We start from the raw sequence: 19,945 nt of genomic DNA on the forward strand, positions 1-19,945 counted from the left end.
TTTTAAAGAGTAAAAGCAAAAAAAAAAAAAAAAAAAAAACCCAAAAAACAAAACAAGTTGCAATTTGTTGGGAGGTTGCTTTTTGCTTTGTTTTCCTTTCTGGCCTATCGCAAGGAGAAAATGCTGGCAGTTCCCTACTTGAACGGCCCGGTTCCTCAGGCGCCTTCCACGAGAGAGCAAGCAGCCTGGGGTTGGTCTTTCAACATCTTGAGCTCGCCTCCCTGTCCGTGCAGCCTCTAACCAAGGGGTTCGCTTCGCGGGACAGGCCTGCTCCTGGCTCCCTTGAGTTGGACCATTTATCATGGCAGCAGCTGGAGATAAGCCGCACACAAAGAGGATTTGTCTCTGAGGAGGGACGAGCCCTAGATACCAACGCGGAGGAATTTTCTCATTAGCAGGAAGTCAGTGGTGGGGACTGTGGGCTTTCACGGGGTGCCCCAGTGCAAACGGCAGCAGGGAGGGGGAGCGGGCTGGGGGGGTAAAGTACTCAGAGATGCTTTCACTGAACTTAAAGTTTCCAGAGTGGATTTCCTTGGGAGAGAGAAAAGACATGAAATGCCATCTGCACTTAGGACACGGTCAGGGGGAGGCGGGATTCATCTACCAGGCTGTATTTCTTTGTGCAGACTTAATTACGTGTTCCCACTCACAGGGGGGCCGCCGTGGGGGCTCCGCATGGGGCGTCCCAAATGCTGCTTGTTGAGTGAAGCCCAGGGGACCCTGAGGGCCAAGAGCTCAAAGAGAAACCATTGCTGAGTCATCAGCAGCCGCTGGCCGGGCTGGGACCCTCTGTACTGGTAGAGACAGGGAGTCAAAGCACAGAGAGTTCTAGAACACTCCCAGGATTCACGGACTTGAAAGGGATGCCAAAGCCTGGGAGCAAACTGAACAAGAAGGAGTTCTTGGAGTTCGGAGCAGCATCTGAGGCACAGTCCTCGATTAGTTAATTCCATTAATTCTGAATACCTACTGGGGTTCCCCCGCCAGCACGCGCACGGACTTCAGGAATGAAGCGGGTTCTGAATGGCCTCTGATTTGTTCGTTTTCTTCAGCAATTATTGCAAGATCAAGCTCGGAGGAGAAACACTTCCAGGTGAAGTTAATTGCCTCCCGCGACCCACCCCCTCCCCCATTTGGTGCTTCTGTTGTATTTTGATATCCTGCTAATGTAGCCTGTTAGGAGGGACAGGCCCATGGCGTCCTCACCCACTGCCAACACGGAGAGAGAAAACCAGGCACCCCTCTCCCACCATGTCACCACTGTGTCACCAGACGGCTCTCAGCTCATGCAGGGGGGCTTGGTTACGTTGTCTGAGTACATGCACTCTCTAGACCATCAATCAGCTCAGCTCAGAGAACAGCCTTAGGAGTGACCTGTGCACATCCATTTTTACACTTGAAAGCTTCAAGAAAATTTTATGCTACCCTTTTTCCTAGTTGATCTTTGCCAAAAATAACTACCCCGCATAATAGCGGAAAAGAAAGGCGTATCAACGGCACATTTCACACCTGAATGCCCGAGGAGGCCAACCCCGGAGCCATCCAATGGGAAGAGTTGCCTGAAGAAGTCATTGGAGCTTACACTTGAAGAAAAGGTTGCTATTGTAAGTATTTTCAATGCCTTTATTTATTTAATTTTTTTTTGCTTTTTTCCCCCAGGCATAGAACGGGCTGGGTTGGTTTTTGCGTTTCTCCTGCCTCCCCAGGACAGTGCAGAGCGAGCAGGCAACCTGAGAGCACCGTCTTTTCACGCATCTCGAGGCACGGAGTGGAATTCGAGATGGAAAAGGCTGGAGCCTCCTGCCCCAGACATTTCTGATGTGGAGCCTGGGACCCCGTGTGCTGTCGAATCCAACCACTGGGCCTGGTCGTGGGGGCAAAGGACAGAGCTGGGCGGGAAGGCGCCGACCTTCCCCCCCTTTAAAAACGTGTCTGGCTGCTGTGAACAGACTGAAGGCCTTTTTCTCCCCCCTCCCGTCTGTTCTCGCTTCCTCCCTTTTAAAGTGGTTAGAGGCCTGGTGGGTTCTCAGCTGTGAGAGTCCTCTGGGTCCCTGGGCCCGACACCGGCCTTGGGGGAGCAAGGCTTCCGGCCAGCGCCGCTCCAAGCCACGTTCTCTAAGCAAGCCAGAGCCAAGCTCGCCCCAATGTGGGAAGTACCTCTGTCCGCAGTTCCGGGTAGTTGACTGACATCTGCTGATGGTGACTCTGAGAACCTGACCGCAGATCTGGTCCCTCTGAAGGTCTGTGTGTGTGTGCAGGCCTCGGTGTCCCCTCCTCAGTGGAAGAGGGCCATAGACCCCAGGTCAAGTCCTTGCCTGGAGGACAATCCAGGGGTCCACTCGCATCGCCTCCTGAGGAGGGGGCTTGCCCACGCATGTCATGTTGAAGCCCCTGAAACAGCCACAGGTCAGGTGGGAAGGGGGACGCTTAGCAGCCAGCCAGTTAGGGGAGCACATGACGGCCCCCGAGGGCCCCAGGTGGGAGGTTGGCCAGCAGCAACCACCCCCCCCCCCAACCTCACCTCCCCAGGGCAGGCTCATAACCCTAAATGCCAACGCTCTCCACCCAACAAGCGAGCCTCGAGAAGTCCAACCACTTCCCATCAGTCTGGAGAAACCAAACGAAACCAGCAAAACCAAAGCCGATCATTTTATTCTGCAGTTTCCTTCTACCGGAAAACTACTAAAAATATAAATATAAAATATCTAGAAAATACTCAGAATAGATCTGTAATCTTCTTCCTCTCCCAGACTGGGGCCGACCTCTTTGCTCTTTCAAAGTCGATGGATCCCGTGCGTGTCTGTCTTCAGACCATCCACGCACAGAACAGACGCGTTTCTCTCTGTGCGGGGGGATGTGCCACCCACCTGCGAGGTTCTGGAAGCTCACCTGTGATTTATCAGGGGAAAGCTACGTGTTGACTACGGGGGTACAGTGGGGTTGGGGGAGTATCGGGGAGAGAAAAGACTCCGTGCCCCCAACTTCCTTATGCAGACATAGAAGATGGTCCTTCACTCTTGGTATCCTGCCTTTGTGTAACTGGGCCACCCAAGGGCCAAGCTCCCAGAGAAGCTCCCAGAGAAGCTGTGTGTGTGTGTGTGTTGGGGGGGGTGGGGGGGTGCCGGTTGCCATGCTGTGATCACAGGAAGGTCAGGCTGTTGAGACAGACATGGGAAGCCAAATGGGGCTTTGGATGGAGAACTGGTCTTCGCCCAGGCCCTCAGCAGGATTGGAAGTTGCCCCTGCTGCTGTCCCGGGTGGCACTTAGCCCCTAGCACCGGGTAGCGTCTGCAGCACCTAGGACGGGATTTCAGGCTCGACCCCCCTCCCCCAGGTGGCAGCATCGCCTCGGCTGGAGGACAATGGCCAGGGTAGAGATCACAGAGAGGCCAAAGATCGGAGCCTCGTTTGGTAGCAGACACGAATCCGGAGAACTCTGGGGTCATCCTGGCCGTGGCACCGGGACAAGCTGGTAGGGTTCCCGTGCTAACCCTGAATCTGAGGGCCAGGACCTCAGCAGTGGCCGGGTGTGGTGTGCAGAGCAAGGTGCTTAAGCCAGCCCGGGCCTGCAACCTCTGCACACACGGCTGCCCCCATCACCTGGCTGGGGCCACCCCGATCTCTGGAGGAGGAGCCCCAGAGCACAAGGGCCTGCCAAGTTCCCCACCAGAGAAGCAAACCGAGCTTCCCGTACGGAGGCTCTCGTGGAGCTGTGTGAACTCCCAGCAAATGTGTTTCGGCTCTCTGCCCTCGCCCCCTCCTGCTCTGTGTCTCGTGCAAAACTCCAAGCCATTCTGGGAAAACTCACAGGCCTCCAAATGTGGTCCCGAGAACTTTAGAGCCTCGGGGTCAGGTTAGCACATCGTCGTGGTGTTCTTGGCGTTGAGCCAGGACCTAGACCTCCAGTTACTGCCCACTGCACCACGGCCCGTAGGGCGCCCGACATGTGCGGACCCTCGTGGGGGACACGAGGCTCCGCTGTGAAAACGCAGCGAAGCCTTGCTTTCCAGAGCAATGGAAGACGGGGTGGGAAAGCTGTGGCAAGGTCGCAGCCGCTGCAGAAACACGCAGGAAGGGCAGCCAGCTTCCTGGCATCCCCCCACCCGCCGCCCCCAGGCTTCCCAGTCTACAGGAGTTAGCTTGGATGTTTCTCCTGGGGGGGTGGGCAGGAGGAGCTGGGAGACGGGAGGTGAGCACTGTGGGGGGCGGCGAGGGGGCAGCTGAACGATGGACAGAAGAGGGGAGGCAGCAGGAACCCTAGGGGGAGGACAGCCCGACAGTCTGTCAGGCCACGCTGCACCTGCCTTCGCCCGGGGAGCCGGCCACCCTGCTCAACAAATCTTCTGGCTGCAAAGGCCCCCGGGGCTGGGATCACCCGCCCCGCCCCGCTGACAGGGACTCCTGGTGGGACAGAGGAACATAAAATGGGTAAAGCCAGGAGGGCAGGATGAACCGGGTGAGTCCCTGACATAGATCGCAAGGCAGGGAGCGAGAGGACCGTGCGGCATCGGGGCAGGGAAAGGCAGGGCGGAGGCCTCTCCAGGGAGACCCGGGCAACTTGGCAGAACACAGCGCCTCCTGCCCAGTGGAAGGTGGCTTTGTGCCTCGTTCCCAGTCTCCCTGGTCACTCTGGCGCTCGCACTCACCACGCCCAGACCCCGGAGCCGCATCATTTCAGGCTGTGGGCGCTCCCTCAAAGCCTTCTCTGTCCTCACCCTGTCTTCTCTGTGACTTCTGCTCTGGGTTCTCCTGGGGCCGGCTCCCTGGAGGCCAAGTTCCTGGGCCCTCCCCCCAAAGCAAGGTGCTCATCTGCTCAGCTGCTTCCGCTGCGTCCTCGGGGGCCCGCCTCGCCCTGTCCTCACACACAGCAAGGGGGGCCCTGGCCTTTCCCCAGCGTCTTCTCAGTGGTCGGCCCCGGGGGGCCTGGTGTGTCCCCCCACAGGGCAGGTGGAAAATGCCCTGAGAACCCTTGGCGACAAGGCTGCGCCCAGGTCTCAGGCCCCCAAAGGGTAGAGGCGAGGGGACAACACACGGTCTTGGGACCAGGAGGAGCAGGGTGTGTGGCTCTCCAGGTCTGGGCCGTCGTCAGCCCAACCCATCAGTTCTCCATTCGGCCCGATGCCCCAACCAGAGGCAGAAGAAACGAACCAGGGTCTGAAGGGAGAAGAGTGGGGGGGGCACAGGTGGCATGTGGGGGGCAGGCAGAGACCATTCCTGCAAGACCCTTCATCCCGGGCTGGTGGCCCTGCAGGCCGGTGGGAAGTCCGGGCTGCCTGGGAACAGCGATGCTCCCATCCCCCAGTGTGGCAGCCAGCCCCCGGAGGGGAGCTTCTAGAAAATGAGGCTCGGGAGCCACAGCCCAGCAGCCCTTTAGCATTCGGCAGACAGAGGCTCTAACTAGGGTGACTCAGGGAGCCTGGCCCCGGATGGGCGCTCTGATCTCTGCACAAGGGGGCCAAGGGCACGTGGAACGGGGGCAAGGGCCAGGGGGCACCAGGGATGGGGACGGCAGAGGGGAAGGCGGTGCCCGGCAGGGAGAAGGGGCCCTACTCAAAGGACAGCAGGTCTGGGTGCGGGCCCTCATTGTCAAGGCTGGAGGTCCGTGCCCGAGGCGGGGGGCCACTGTCCTCTGGCGGCTGGGCCAGGTGGACGGGGCTCAGGCTGTGCTTGAGGCCGTTCCTCTCGAGGAGGCCAGGGGAGGAGGCCCTTCTGCACTCAGTTATCTTCGGTTTGGGTTCGTCCTGGCTGTTCTGGTGGATCAGGTCGGGCACTGACAGGGAGACCTCTCCGTTGGGCAGAGCCTCGCCCCTCTCTGCCGTTTCCGAGGGAACGTCGGGCTGGGCGGCGGGAAGGGGTTCCCGGGGCTGCCCAGGAGGCAGCTCTGTCCCGTACTCCAGGCTGCTCAGGACTGGCTGCGGCGAGATCAGCATGTCCTGCGTGGTCTTCAGGGCACGAGGGGTTCGCTTCCTGGTAATGGGAGGCGGGGGGTCCAGCCGAGGGAACGCGTCCTGCAGGGCTGACCTGTGGGGTTGAGGCGACAAGCGCGTGTGCTTTAAGGATGGCGACGCCCCAAGCCCCCCAGCTGCCCAGTGGCTCCCCCACCCGGCACACACCTCCCTGCTCGGGCCCCGTCCCCGGTGTGGCGTGTGGGTTGTGGCAGCCGACAGAGCTGGCCTTCCGCCCGTCACACCCCCGCTCAGTGCTCACAACAGCAGGGTAGTGCCGCTGGGGCCACAGGTGAACCGAGTCATGTCAGAGCCCGTGTGATGAGCCCTACGAAGGACCTGCCGGCTCAGGAGCACAGCAGGTGTTTAAAACAAGGCCTGGGGGGAGCCTAGAGGGCTCAGTCGGTTAAGCATCCAGCTTTGGCTCAGGTCACGATCTCACAGTTCGTGGGTTCGAGCCCCGTGTCGGACTCTGTGCTGAGAGCTCAGAGCCTGGAGCCTGCTTCCGATTCTGTGTCTCCCTCTCCCTCTACCCCTCCCCTGCGTGCCCTCCGTCTCTCAAAAATAGACATTAAAAAAAAATAATAATAAAGCAAGGCCTAGAAGGGACGTGTGGGCATGAGAACAGGAGGCCCACCACAGCAGGCTTCTCCCTCGCCGGCCCCAATGGGTCCCACAGACGCCCACTTTCCTCCACCATCATCGGCCGGGGCCGGGGCTCGAAGGTGTGGCTGGGTGTTAGAATCCACCTGGGCAGCTGCAGGCAACACCTGGGTTCGAATTCCACTCTGCCCATCACTAACTTGGTAACCTTAAGCTCCTCACGCTACCCACCCCCCCACCTCAGTTACGTGCAAAGTGGTAACAATGGGATCTACCTCGCAAAGTCGCTGCAAGGGACGGGGAAGCACGTAGCTGGGCATCTGCTGACACGCGATGGGCGCTCAGGACGCCTTAGCTGCGGTGCGGTGGCAGTCAGCAAGCAGGAGCATCGCCCCGACCATTCCCCGCGTGACAACCTCATGTCCCCTGGAGACACGGGTTCGGTCTGGAGCTCTGCGAGCAAGCCTCCTGCGCTCACCTGTCAGCCTCCACGGCCCCGCCGTCCAGCCGCGCCCCCGCCGGCCTGTTGATCTCCATGGCGCCCGCGCCGTCCAGGCTCGAGGGCTCTTTTCTCCGCAGGAAGTCGTTAACTTTGGCCCCCACGGCTCTGCCCAGGTTCTTGAAGTGCTGGCTGCCACCCACCCGGAGCCCCGGCCCCCCAGGCTCCGCAGACCCCGGGGCGGCAGAGCCGGGGGCCATCAGCCTGGACAGGTGGGAGAGGGAGCAGCCGGGCTGCAGCTTTGGAGGAAGGGCCGCATTCAAGTTCTCGAACATGCTGTGGTCCACTGCAAACAGAGGGGAAGATGGGAACGGTGAGCGGAGGCACGCGGGGCTCTGGGCCACGTCACTCTGCTGCGTTCCCTGATCCCACGCCCACAGCTGTCCCTTCCCGAGGCTTTGGGAACATTCAAAAGAGCCGGCACACTCTTGAGCCTCCCGACCCGGTTTTCTTGATGGGAAAGTCCATCCATTGCTAGAACTAGCCACTCTAGTTCTGCCCCACCCAGTTAATGAGGGGCAAGCTCCAGCCATAAACTTAGAACCTAAAGGTAACTCATCCCGTGAAACCTGCCTCCTTGACCCACGGCTTGACCCCTTACCTTGAGGTCACCGAGCCCTCTGAAGAAGAAATGATGGAAGTAATGAACTACGGTATTTGTATGTTGCTGTGAACACAAGCTGAGGGGACACAAGCATGGGGACAGACATAAGCATGGGGACAGACGCTGAAGGTCAGGCTCAAAGTGGAAGCCACCTGTGTGGCACATTTTCACGGTGGGAAACGGGCCTCCTTACTCCTGAGGAGGCACTGGGGACAATGGGCAGCTGCATGCTCAGATGCGCCGTGGGGACTCTGGCCGGGCTCACACCAAATGCGTACGAACTCTGGGCCAAGGAAGCCGGGGGAACTTGACCGACACCCTCACGACAACCTGGAGGGGTGGTGGCAGGAATTCTATTTATACATGAGCAAGGTGGGGCTCCCAGTGATAAGTACCGGCAGGCCCGAGGTCACGGGCCGATTACTGGTGGGATGGAACCAGAGCTCAGGTTTTCTCTCCCTTTCCACCACCTCGCTCTGCCTGGATCGTGGAACACACCTCACAGAAGGCCCTTCTCTCCGGGATCTTTGGTTCGAAAGATTAACTCAAACCCACCGGGTTGTGAACATCTGGAGGGTGAAGGCCATGTCTCATTCACTTCCGTGTCCTGAACGGCTAGCCTGGTCTGGTATACAGTAGGTGCTCAATGAGTATCCCGAGTTGAACTGCTAAACCCATTTTGCAGCTGGAGACTTATGGAGGCCGAGATCATAACTCCAAGGAACGGAGCTCAGGGCTGTAAGCCACATGGTCTACACACTGGCAACAGGGACTCCTCCCCGACCTGGAGATCCAGCTCAATCCTCAAGGGAGCTCCAGATGCACCCCAGGGGGCCTTGGAATCACGCGTGAGGTTTCTGTCCTTACCAACTGCTCCGTATATTCTGTCAATCTTGGGGAAGGAGAGGTTATACTTGATCACAGACTCCAATCTTCATCAACACCTCTAAAGGCCTATGCATGCGGAGCCTTCCCAAGAGTAACTGAGGTCGGGGGGATGCTTTGTCTTCTGCTGAACTTGGCATAAAGTACTTCTCTCTGCCCTGCACTGCGGAGTCCTGGGACAGGGGATGCAGGTCTCTTTACTGTGCTTTCAGCAGCCGTATCCCTTCTGTAACTACCTAGGGAAGCCCTATTGTAAAGGTCTTTGGGCGGCACAGGAAGCGGGGGACGAGGGGTGGATGAATCCCCCCAGTGTGCGTATCTACCGCACACACAGGGAAAGCACCACTTCGGGGGCCATGAAGAGCTGGGTGGGGACAACCCTGGGGGCCGGGGCACAGAGCTGACAGGTTCAGGCTGCCCGGTCTCCAGGTGTAGACACGTCACACTAGCAAGAGCTCCAGCCGGACCCACAAGGGGGTTATCAGCTCCTGACTCTCCTCCTAAAGGTGTTATCTTGCCATGTCACCTGCTTTCGAGTAACTTGCCTATCACATCCTGCACCCTCCTAATTTTTCTTTGATCATAACATCTGCGATCTCAGAGTAGCCCTTGGAAATGAAAGCATTTGACTCTTTTCCCCCAAACTAGAACGTATTTGGGCCACCACGAAACCAGGGCAAATGTTCAAGAGAGGTTCGCAGGGGAAGGAGATCCTGATCCCTCACCACTTCCTGGCTCAGATGTTTCCGTGGTGGTTTCCTTCTTGGTTTAAAGTGAACTTTTAGTGCAGACATGCTCATTTCTGAATGTGTAAGTACCAAAAACACGTGTCAAAGTGACTTGTAAACGGTGAGCTCCTCTTATTTTAAAAACACATTCTAATAAAACATAAATAGCTTCTGGATTAGGCACCGTTGTGGATTTTCTACACTTCCTGCTCTCTACCTTTTAGGACGCATGTACTGAATTCTTAAGAAGTTTAAAGATAACCCATCATTTGGTCTCTTTACAATGCTCTGGGTCTTTCTGGCCAACACACCTTGTCTCTATGATAAAACGGTCAGCTCTTGGAGGGGATGGAACATCTTGACTTTTATTTTCTACAATGCTCAGCACGGAACCTGGCATGAGTCGGCATTTAAGAAGTTGGTTTCATTGAACTGGCTTTTTATACGAATACTTAAAAAACCGACCACATTTTGGGCAGACATTGTAGAGAAACTGCTCCTGGGCCTTTTTCCATTTACAAAAGCCACTCAAGACCCTCTCTCGAGGTCAGTCCGGGAGCAACCGCCCTTCTGTCTGAGGTGGGATTCTGGCTGGGGGCTTCCTGCATTTCCAGACCTGAAGGACGTGCAACGAGTCCCCTTCCTGCTGATGGCACCGATGACCCCCACGCTCTGTCCCTCCCTTTGGACCAGAGGCTTGGTGGTTCAGAACCTAATGGAGATGGTTGAAAGGTGATAGGATCCCGACCCGGTGGCCCGCCCAACAGCACCCCCAACATGCACACATCCAAGCAGAGGGAGACACCTGTGACGTGGGTCATCTGTAAGAAAGACGGTATCTTACCTGTCCGAGAAAGGGGCTCGGAAAGCAGGTGGGAAACAAACAAGAGAGAGACACATTTTATGTAGTGACCGACCACTTTGGGAGTGTCACCTCCTGCCTGGGGGCCACCAGCAACAACATACCAAGAGGGTATAGCGTGCAAGACAGAGGCCCTGTTGTCAGGATTACAACCAACCCTGGGCGACCAGGTTCCCATGACCTTTTCAATAACCAAACCAAAAGAGTCCTGTTTTTAAAAACTCTACAAACAAGCACTGACACAGTCTCCCATGGGCACCCCAATATTTTGAGCCCCCTTTTCAGGAAGTCTGTCGGAAGTTCCCAGCTGGCAGTGGGAAGAATTCAATGACCCACGGCAGGAGGAGGAAGTTCAAAGTCTTCTGGACCCCTACATGCATCGCTCATTACTATGCTGTCCCACCTCCACACATAAATCACCAGGTTTTCGACCAGGAAGATGTCTATCCATTCCAACTGTCTAAGTTAACAAAACAGGAAAACACGGTGGCCGGGAGGCGTGCCTAACACCGCACAGGGAGCGAACGGCAGAGCGGGGATGAGGACTCACCCACACCGACTCCCAGGACCCCGTGATTTTTCTCTGCACCACGAGGGCCAAATCAAATCGCCGATACCCTCAAAGCTGCCAAAGGCCAGGGCATCAGTGACATTCCAATTCATTCTAAGCTTTCCAACCGGGCTCCGAGGTGGGCGGGCAAGGAAGTCAGGTTCTCCACACTGTCCCACAAGGTTTCAGCGCTCTGGAGGAACACCAGCAAGACGACAACTCCGGGCCCTCCTACACAGACGCTTACTCACACGCCCGCTTGCTCCGCACGCTGCAAGGGGAGGCTGCCGCTGCTCACAGACCAGACCAGATCTTTCCATGCTGCACAAGCACACACATTTAGATCCAATACACCGATGTACCTAGTCTGCACCTGTTGTGACGATTAGCATGGAGCATTCTCACCTTTCACCCTTCCCCCACTTCCCTCCAGCGCTAGGTCATCACAGGAGAGGGTAGCAGGGACACAGAGGCAACCTTGTTACTCTGGAGTTCAGTGTCACCAGGAAAAAGGCTTATAATGGTGTTAAGCCACCCATTTGCTGAAAATAGCACCAACCATTTAAAGCATTATCTGGTCCCTGTTCTTGGGACAGACACGCTGAAGTATTTCGACACAAAGGGACAGGATGCTTGTAACTTACCTTCAAATAGTTCAGAAAACAAAGCATGCTGGGGGCTGGGGCGGGGGGGGGGTGGAATTGATAAAGCAAATGCAGTAAACTGTTAACAACAGGCAAATCTGGATACAGAATGTATGGGTGCTCTTCATACTAATTTTATTTTTGCAGTTTTTTCTAACTTTGAAACGATTTCCAAGGAAAATGTAAAAGTCACACACCAAACTAAAGAACAGAAACAACAAAAACATCTGATGGCAGAGGTTAGGCAGGTGAAGGAAAGCAAGAAGGTTATCCGGAGAGGACAGAGGTCCCCAGAGCTGGGGGGGGGGGGTGACAGCAATGATACAAAAATGACACCAAAGATCAAAGTCAGGGGGCGGGGGGCTGTCAACAGATTATATCACCATCACATTTCTGCCATATGCTTCCTTCTCCCCTCCCCCATCCCCTGCCCCAGGTATCCTCAATCCAGGCCAGCCAACGAGGAATGACAAGTCAAAAGAGATCTTCACAGAATGTGATAGACGCTATCCATCTTTGAAAGGGATACCCTAGCTGGGGAGTGGAATCAGGTGACCTTGTGATGTCAACGGCGCTCAGAATGTTTATCGTCTGGACAACCCAAACAGCCTCTTGGGAACAGGTGCATAATCTCCATACCCTACGGTAGTCACAACATGGAGAACTTCTCACTCCTCAGCATTTCTGGACCTCGAATCTCTTCCTCTGCCCTGAGCGCGTTTCCTGACATTATGTCCTCACATGCCACCAGCTTGCCAGGTAAACTCAGGTGCCATTAGGGCCACAAAAATGTGGTTTTTCGGAAGCTTTTAATTGAGTCCTCTACCAGATCATGTTACAGGACTACGATTTAGTGAGACAGGCAAATACACACGGGGAGAAAATAATTTTTCAAAATGCTGCATTCACGGTAAGTAGTCCCTGCTGTTTATTCATTTCCGGCAAGGGAAGGATGGGGAAACATTTGTTCTCAAAAAGTTCTTTTTCTTCTAGAATCTCAGGTGACAGTCTATGTAGGGTATGTGCCAGGTTCAGGCCTGTTTTGACAAGCTGGAGAAGACTCTCCAATCTATCAGTAGGAACCTAAGAGGCAGGGTCACTGAGGACATCATGGAATAAACATGGACCTCTGGACTCACTACTCACAGCGCGGTCTGTGGGGCGTCCACGTGGGCATCACCTGGGCACTTGTTAGAAATGCAGAATTTCAGGCCACCCCCAGGACTGCTGAGGCAGAGCCTGTGTGTTTAACAAGACCTCCGGGTGATCCTTGGAGAAGTGTGCACATTAAAGCTTGAGGGGGCTGCTCTACGGAGGAGCTGGGTCTCCTCAGTATCCATATGCCTGGGCAGAGGACCCTTAAACGTTGGTTTTTCAAATGGAGCACAGATACCACTCTGGGACTTGAAGCAGGCTGGCTTATTATCAAGCGCTAGCAGACATCCAGGGGCCACCCAAGCGCTCCCTGCCTATGGGTGAGAGAGGTTTCGTTCGGAGACACTGGCTTCTCATCATCAAAGGGACAATGTAACCTATGTGGGATATGGGGTCCATGACTAGACTCCCTCCCTTGGATCCTGGAGCGAGCCCAGAGGCTGGACTGCAGAATGAAGACAGACAGACACACAGGCAGGCAGGCAGGCAGGCAGACAGACAGGCACACACACACACACACACACACACACACACACACACACACGCACACACATGCACACAGAGCGAGCTGCAGGAAGGTCAGGAGAAAGGCGGGCCAGGCAGAAAGCTGCCCATCGGTCTGCATCTCAAATTCTCCTTTGGAGAGAATCTTCCCCAGATCAACAAAAATGCCCCATTTGGAATTCCCCGGGATGCCACCCAGAACAGTTCTGCCTATCTGGGTACAGAAGAGGGCATGGTTTCTCTTTGGCTTTGCGAGGTCATAGGGTCCCAAGGTGGAGCCTCTAGGTATGTCGGGGAGGGGGGTCACCAAGACGAGGACTTCCATGTCAGCTCACCAGAGTGTTTCTTCTGTAACCCAGACATCGCAAAGACCGCGTTACTCACGGAGGCGTCCAGCCCAGCTCAGGCCCTGTCACCCCAGTACTTCGGCAGCGCTCTCCGGCATGGGGTGCAGAACACGATTCTCTCTCCAGGTGAGGCCTTCTCCGCCCCGGCGGGCACACGGGAGAGGCTGGAGGGGCAAGGACTGTTGGAGGGCGTCTTTTCCCCTGTGGTCTCCTGCCTCGTCCTTCCTGGAGCGGACACCCCACAGGCCTGGAGGGGCCCCACTTCTCCTGGCCTGCCTCTCACGCAGGGGTGGCACAGGGGCCTCGGCCTGCTCGGGTTGTTACGGGAAGACAGGTGTTGAGGCCGGAAAAATGGCCACAACCATGGGTGGTGGGAAACAGACTGCAGGAAGCCAGACGTCTGGCTGTTGGCTGAGCCCCCTGCCCGTCTCCTCGGAGGAGGCAGAGGAAAGCTGTCTGCAGGGAGGGAGGCACCTGACAAATGTCAAGGCTTAGTGAACGAAGGCACTCTCCACTGTCCAGAGATCAAGCTGCCACTCGTGGAGATGCGAGCAGCAGGAAGGAATGCCTTCAACGGCTACCCCCCACCCCTCCCCCCACCCCGGGTGCCACCTGCTCTCAGAACAGCAGTCGGTGGGGGGGGGGGGGCGTGCCTGGGTGGCTCAGCCGGTTAAGTGCCTGACTCTTGGTTTTGGCTCAGGTCATAATCTCATTTTCTTGAGTTCGAGCCCCGCATTGGGCTCCCTGCTAACAGTACAGAACCTGCTTGGGATTCTCTCTCCACCCCCCCCCCCCCACCTCTGCCTTTACCCTGCTCACTCTCAAAAATAAATACACTTCAAAAAAACAACAACTGTAGTCAAGGTGGGACAGAGGCCACCCGACCCCAGGCCCGGCCTTCCTGCCTGTCTGCTTCTCCCGTGGCCCCTGGCCGCTCCGGGCCTCCCGCTCACACCCACCCCTGTCTTCCTCTGCAGACTGCCTTTTGGGGGACCCCCAGACCAGGGAGCCCCGGCGGGGCTGCACTGTCTACCGGCCCTGGTTCTCCCCTTACAGCTACTTCGTCTGCACGGACCAAGAGAGCCACCTGGAGGCCTACAGCTTCCCAGAGGTGCCGCGGGACAAGGGCAGGGGGGACGGCTGCCTGCCCGAGGACCCGGCTGAGAGCATCTGCTCGTCCTCTTCCTCCCAGGAGGACGCCTGCCCCCGGGAGGCCGCCAAGAAATTCGGGCACGGCCTGGCCTCCACGGACGGCATCACGTCCCAGGACATCCTGAAGGCCGCCAGGTGGCACCCCGCCCAGCAGAGCGGCTACAAGTGCGCAGCCTGCTGCCGCATGTACCCCACGCTGCACTCCCTCAAGAGCCACATCAAGGGGGGCTTCCGGGAGGGCTTCAGCTGCAAGGTGTACTACCGCAAGCTCAAGACCCTCTGGGGCAAGGAGAAGGCGCGGCCGGGGGACAGGCTCTCCTCCGGCAGCTGCCAGGCCTTCAAGTAGGCCCGCGGGATGGTGAGCGGACGCCTCGGGCAAGAGGCGACGGAGCCTGTTTCCGCCTCCGGAGAGATGTCAATAAACCGACACTGGCCACGGCCTTCTGTCAAGTCTGAGGTCGCCTGGTCCGCCTGCTCTCCTTCCCAGGGGCCCCCCCGTCCCATTTCCCTGTGGCTAACGGTTGCTTAGCAACACCAGGCCCACCTCTCCACCCCTCGCCACCCCCCTCCCCCGCCCCTCTCCTCCTCAAGGTCGGGAAGAGCCTCTACAGGGTGCTTTTCAAAGTGAGGTGCCCAGATCCGCAGTGTCAGCATCCCCAGGGAATTTGCTAGAAATGAAATCTCAGGCCCGTCCCAGATGCACACAATCAGAAACTCCGGGGGTAGGCCAGCCATCTGTGCTCTGACCAGCCCTCCAGGTGACTCCAGTGGAGCTCAGGTATGAGAACACTGCCCTCAGATCCTGGCCCCCTTGCTGGTCCCCCGTGGTCAGTCAGTCCCTGCCCCACCCCCCAAGAGGGGAGAGAGTTGCCCACCCTTTCCTGTTGGCACAGGGAAGCTTCCCCGGAAGGACTTCCGCACAGTCTGAAAGCTTCTCAGGCGTTCGAGCTCCTGAGGGGTAGAACCGGGGGGACACAGGCCCCCCTGCGTACGGACAGGTCAGGGTAGAGGCTCTCCCCTTGCCCTTCTGGTGATCATGTAGGAAGTTTTCCCGAAGCCTCACCTTCTGGTTCAGGAGAGCTGTCTCTGCTTAACCCTGTCCTGCGAAAATATCATTTGTGGTTCTTTTGAGAGAGGCTGGGCTCAAATCCCATCATGTCCCACACCGTGAGAACATTCCCCACCCGCTCTCCCCTGCCCCCCACCCTCTACCAACCCAGCCAGAGTGTAAGAGTGTACTTGAACCGTGGACTCCAGGGTCCCAGCCTGTCCACTCTGGGGTGGGTGGTCTCTTTAGGCAGCCCTGACATCACTCCCTGGACCCCCTAGGGGAGAGACCAAAGGAGTCCTCACTCTGACTTCCTGTTTCCTTAAAGGGAAAGGCCACCCAAGCCCTTGAAGATGCCCCCTGACATGCATCACTGCGCATGTGTGTCCCCTCGACGGGGCTCTTGAGGGAGTAAGGGAGGGGCCCACACGGGGGCCTTGTGGCCTTACCTTGGTCTGTGGGAGAGTCAGGAGAAGAATCAGCTTTTGTCTGGCTGCACATCCTCTGCCCAACCCGCACTCCCTCCACCAGGGCACCCATATCACAGGCACAGGGGATCGAGCTCAAGGGCCATGGCACATGCTACCCGTCACCTTGGGAGGTGCTTGAGTGTAAAGACAGGTGCTCTCTGCCTTTCACGTTTAATAGCATCGTTGCCGCCCCCCCACTGCCCTGCTCTCTCAAGGCGGAGGTCTGAGTAACCCTTCAGCACACAGAAAACACAACCCAGCACACAACTGCATGGCCAACGGGTAACGGGTACAACCTCCCCTCCCCCAGCCGATCAGAAGGTAAGCGCTAGGGGTGCCCTGAGCCCCTGCCAGGCGCTCTGCCTTTAAAATGCAACCTCATTTACTCTTCGTTATCGCTTTACTTGGCAGGTTCTATCCCCATTTCACAGATGAGAAAACGAGGCTGCGTTCCATTCGCTCAGTCAGGAAGGGGCTAAAGGGCGTGAGAAGCTGGCCGATCGGACTCTCAGCTTTCCCGCAGAGCTGGGCCTTACGAAGTACCAGGTTCAACAAACCCTCTGCCTTCCAGAGGGCTCAGAGCTCTCTGGCCAACGTAACTGGTTTCCAGGACGGTGGCTTCTAGTTCTCGGACGCTCTTCCCTGGCTAGCATTGCGCCTCCCTTTCGTTTCTACGCCTGGCAGGAAAGCCGAGAGCCCACGAGCCAGGGAGGGCTCTCCCACTGAGCTGTGCTGCAGTGACATCATGATATTTGCAGGTAGGTGTGCGGAGGGGCCAGCTCTGACTCCAGTCAGAATCCCATGCATATTTCAGACGTGTAGTCAGGGGGTCAATGAAATTTTATACTCTGGGTGATTGGAGTTACATCCGAAAACATCTATGATGTACTTTCTCAAGCACCCAACACTTGCTGATATGCCGAGGATGCCTGGAGTTTCAAAAGACCCGGGGTTGGGAGAGTCTGAAAAAACGGGCACAAGCCCAGGTCTCTCAGCCTCAGCACTACTGACACTGGGGCTGGATGCTTCTGCTGTGGGGGTGGGGGGAAGGGGTGGGGGGGGGTGACCTGTGCATCGTAGGATATTTAGCAAACATCTCTGGCTTCTACCCACTAAACGTCAAAAGCATCCTTCCCCCAGTCGTGACAACCAAAGGTCACACGTCCCCCGGGGAAGCAAAATCATCCTCGGATCGTAACCACCGTAGAACCTGATCCCGCAAGGCTGGTCCATACAAACTGTAGCCGAAGGCACCGCTTTCCTCCCCTCTTTGTTTTCTGAACACCACAACCCTTGAGAACCGTGTGTCGCAGAGCTGATGGCCGCTGGCTTGGGAAGTGGGGTGGGAGGGAGGGGAGGTCAGGCAGCAGGTGGGATAGAAGAAGCAAGAAAAGACCATGGAAAAGCTTTTAGAAATCAGAAAGGTTTATTTAGCAAAAGCCACTAGACTAGTGACAACATCCAGGGAGTAAGTGCACTTACATGAACAGAGAATCTTTTCCCAGAGAGTTGAACCAACAGAGTTAATGACACAACAGTTTTAGAAAGTAGAGGGCTCAGGGTTGGTGGGGTGAGAGGAGGCAGTCAGGCAGAGAGGAAATAAAAGGAACACGAGTCCTAAACAGGAGCCATTGGGAGAAGGGAGGCTACGAAGGGGCTTCACAGAGAGCACTGATACAAGCAGGGATATAAGGAATATCATTTCCATCGCAATATACAGTCCATCCTGTGCAGAGAAATTCTTTGCTGGCTCTGCAACTGTGATAGGCCGGAAGTCGGCTGGCACCCGGGGTAGGTTGAGGCAGGCGCCAGTAAGGTAGGCGCCCCTGGCGTCCACTTGTCCTCCGTGGACAGAGGAAGGATAAAAAGAGGAGGGCAGGAGTTGAGTGAGCAGAGCAAGAAGCAAGGAGGGAGAAGGAGAGGGGGCCATCGCTGGGAAATCAGGTCTGCGATGTTCTCTTTCCTGCCCACTGGCTGGTGAATCGCCAGGGCCCCTAGATCCGTCCTGTCATCTCCACACACCCCGTGTGCTGCTGTGGCTCAAACCGGGGAAGGTGCCGGCACGCAAACCAGTCTCCGGCAAAGGCCCCGTCTGGGGGAAGGCTGGGGCCGAGGCAGGCGGAAACCACTACGGAGCATCCGAGGGCAAGGGTCCCAAACGGGTCCTGAGTCAGTGGTACAGAAAACTCGTCTCTCTGATTCTTTCGTCTCTCCTAAATTTCCGTTCTTCTTTCGCCTCGCAAGCTTTCCTAGACCCTTCAGAAACCGTTCCCCACCCATTCCTCACCCCCTCTCCTGCCACGTTCCACAAAGCCAGTCCACTGGCCCCCTGGCTTCCCCCTCAGCTCCTGCTGACACGCAGGGGAAGGCAGGGGAAGCCTCAAGAAGCCAGACCTCTCACGCTCTGGAACACTCAAAATTCCCACGCTCTGAGAGGTCGCACCCAGCGGAGGATCTGGTGAGCCGGCCAGGCTCGGCCACACCAGACTCCGGCCGTCGCTCCTTCAGTTTGTGGCTCTTACCTTCCTGGTTCTTCCTTCCCTTGTGTATCTGGACCTACCTTCCATCCAATGGTTAATTAGAAAATACGGTAAAACAAACACAACCACCCCTCTCCAACTAAATACACGTTAGGAAAAGAACACAATTCTGCTTCGTTCAAAGACCCTGAAGATTCCCCGTCTCTTCTCTCTGGCCACTTCTTACAAGCCCACACACCACGTACACACGTTCCCTCGCATGCCACCTGTGCATATACGTACACACACGCGCAAACACACACGCACACGTAGGCACGCGTGTGCACACACACACGCACGCGTTATCCGCACACACCCCATCCTATTTCTGCTGATACCCTGGTGCACCAAGGGAGGCTAACATAAAGCTGCGTTTATTTCATTTGGACTTTCTAGCTAAGAGGGAATCCAGCTGCTTAAGAGAAGGGCTACACTTTCATTTATCAAAACTGTAAAGCTGAGTCAGGGCCGAAGCGCTCTGTGTTTTGGATCACCACGTCCTTACCAGCTAACCCTCAAAGAACACTGCAGGCTGGGTCTGTCGCTCGTTGTCCCGGATGAAGGCTGATTTCCCCAAACACGTGACACTAGCACGGCTCGGCTCTCGCTCTTTAGGCATCGTTAAATCTGTTCACAGGCGCTAGAGTCTAGCGGTCACAGAAGGAACTTGTCCTCTGTGCCCCCATCAGCACACAGTACCGGGTGGTAATCTCTAGACAAGGCCGAGATAGTCCAAGACAAGACAACTGCACGTGGCACTTTTTACAGGTGTGCTCGAAGCACGCACCCACAGGGACGGGTCAAGGGTGACGTGGCTGTGGTCCCTGACCTAAGTGGCAGTGATTCTGAAGAGAGGAAAGAAACAGTCTCAGCTACCGGCCTGTATTTGTTTGCAGTAAAAAGGGACCACAACTGCCCAGTGGAGGGGACAGGTTGAGAGGTAAGGCTTGGGGGGGGTGGCTCTGGGTCTCTGAGGCTTTCTCCGAGGTGAGGGTACCACGAGAGGCCTCAGCTGGCAGAGCCCCCTGAGGCAGGACGCAGAGGAGGGAAGGGCGAGCTGGGCTTGCAGGATGGGGGCAGGACTTCCACAGCGAAGAATCAGACCTAAGGCATCTGTGGCAGCAAAGAGACTGCCCTCCCCGAGGGCTTTTCACAGCCCCGGCCTGACTGATGTTAAACGCTCAATGTCCCTGGAAGCAACACCTAACATCCAGCTGGAGAAGATGTCCAGATTCAACTCATCCGGAAGCTTCCCCGATGTGACACATCCCAACACGGCGCTCACACCGAAAGCTCTACCCTGTCACTTACAGCCCAGAGCATTCAGCCTCTGTTCTCTCCACGAGGGCCTGGAGAAGGAATTCGTCCCATAAGGTCTGGGGCGGGTGGTCAGGCAACGGGTATTATCCTGGACACCCAGATGCACAGTA

The 19,945-nt window shown here is 56.6% G+C and overlaps 2 protein-coding genes across 11 annotated transcripts in view; one reads left to right on the forward strand and one right to left on the reverse strand.

Annotated features, from left to right (window-relative positions):
* Window positions 1–2,634: 2,634 nt before the first annotated feature.
* CF1H1orf226 (chromosome F1 C1orf226 homolog) overlaps window positions 2,635–19,945 on the reverse strand; it is a 283,758-nt gene continuing 266,447 nt past the window's right edge. For 6 of the 7 annotated variants that reach the window (XM_045048984.1, XM_045048983.1, XM_045048982.1 and 3 more), the window contains 2 exons: window positions 7,027–7,333; window positions 2,635–6,021 (listed from right to left, as the gene is read on the reverse strand). In XM_045048984.1, coding sequence (XP_044904919.1) covers window positions 5,547–6,021; window positions 7,027–7,333 — 782 coding nt within the window. In that variant the 3' untranslated portion in view covers window positions 2,635–5,546. Of the gene's footprint in view, window positions 6,022–7,026; window positions 7,334–10,108; window positions 11,664–19,945 lie in introns of those variants that run through there. The other variant, XM_019822278.3, reaches the window with a different exon arrangement.
* Window positions 11,916–14,934, forward strand: SPATA46 (spermatogenesis associated 46). 4 transcript variants are annotated; one of them, XM_045048988.1, is made up of 4 exons: window positions 11,917–12,079; window positions 13,339–13,452; window positions 14,304–14,437; window positions 14,519–14,934. In XM_045048988.1, exons 1-4 carry the CDS (start codon window positions 11,977–11,979, stop codon window positions 14,822–14,824), a joined length of 657 nt encoding a protein of 218 aa, XP_044904923.1. In that variant the 5' UTR covers window positions 11,917–11,976; the 3' UTR covers window positions 14,825–14,934. The 4 variants fall into 4 exon arrangements, with proteins under 4 accessions (XP_003999602.3, XP_044904923.1, XP_044904925.1 ...); XM_045048990.1 differs by lacking the exon at window positions 11,917–12,079 and adding an exon at window positions 12,086–12,230 and having other exon boundaries at window positions 14,383–14,437; XM_003999553.6 differs by having other exon boundaries at window positions 11,916–12,079; window positions 14,304–14,934.

Source organism: Felis catus, chromosome F1 (assembly GCF_018350175.1).
Source record: "Felis catus isolate Fca126 chromosome F1, F.catus_Fca126_mat1.0, whole genome shotgun sequence".
NCBI lineage: Eukaryota > Metazoa > Chordata > Mammalia > Carnivora > Felidae > Felis > Felis catus.

Bases quoted from the DNA above. Each gene is read 5' to 3' on its own strand.
- SPATA46 (XM_003999553.6), top strand. From the start codon at position 11,977: ATGGAGAACTTCTCACTCCTCAGCATTTCTGGACCTCGAATCTCTTCC. The intron at 12,080-13,338 runs GTAAACTCAGGT...TCTGTAACCCAG, and splicing joins ACATGCCACCAGCTTGCCAG to ACATCGCAAAGACCGCGTTA. The intron at 13,453-14,303 runs GTGAGGCCTTCT...CTTCCTCTGCAG, and splicing joins GAACACGATTCTCTCTCCAG to ACTGCCTTTTGGGGGACCCC.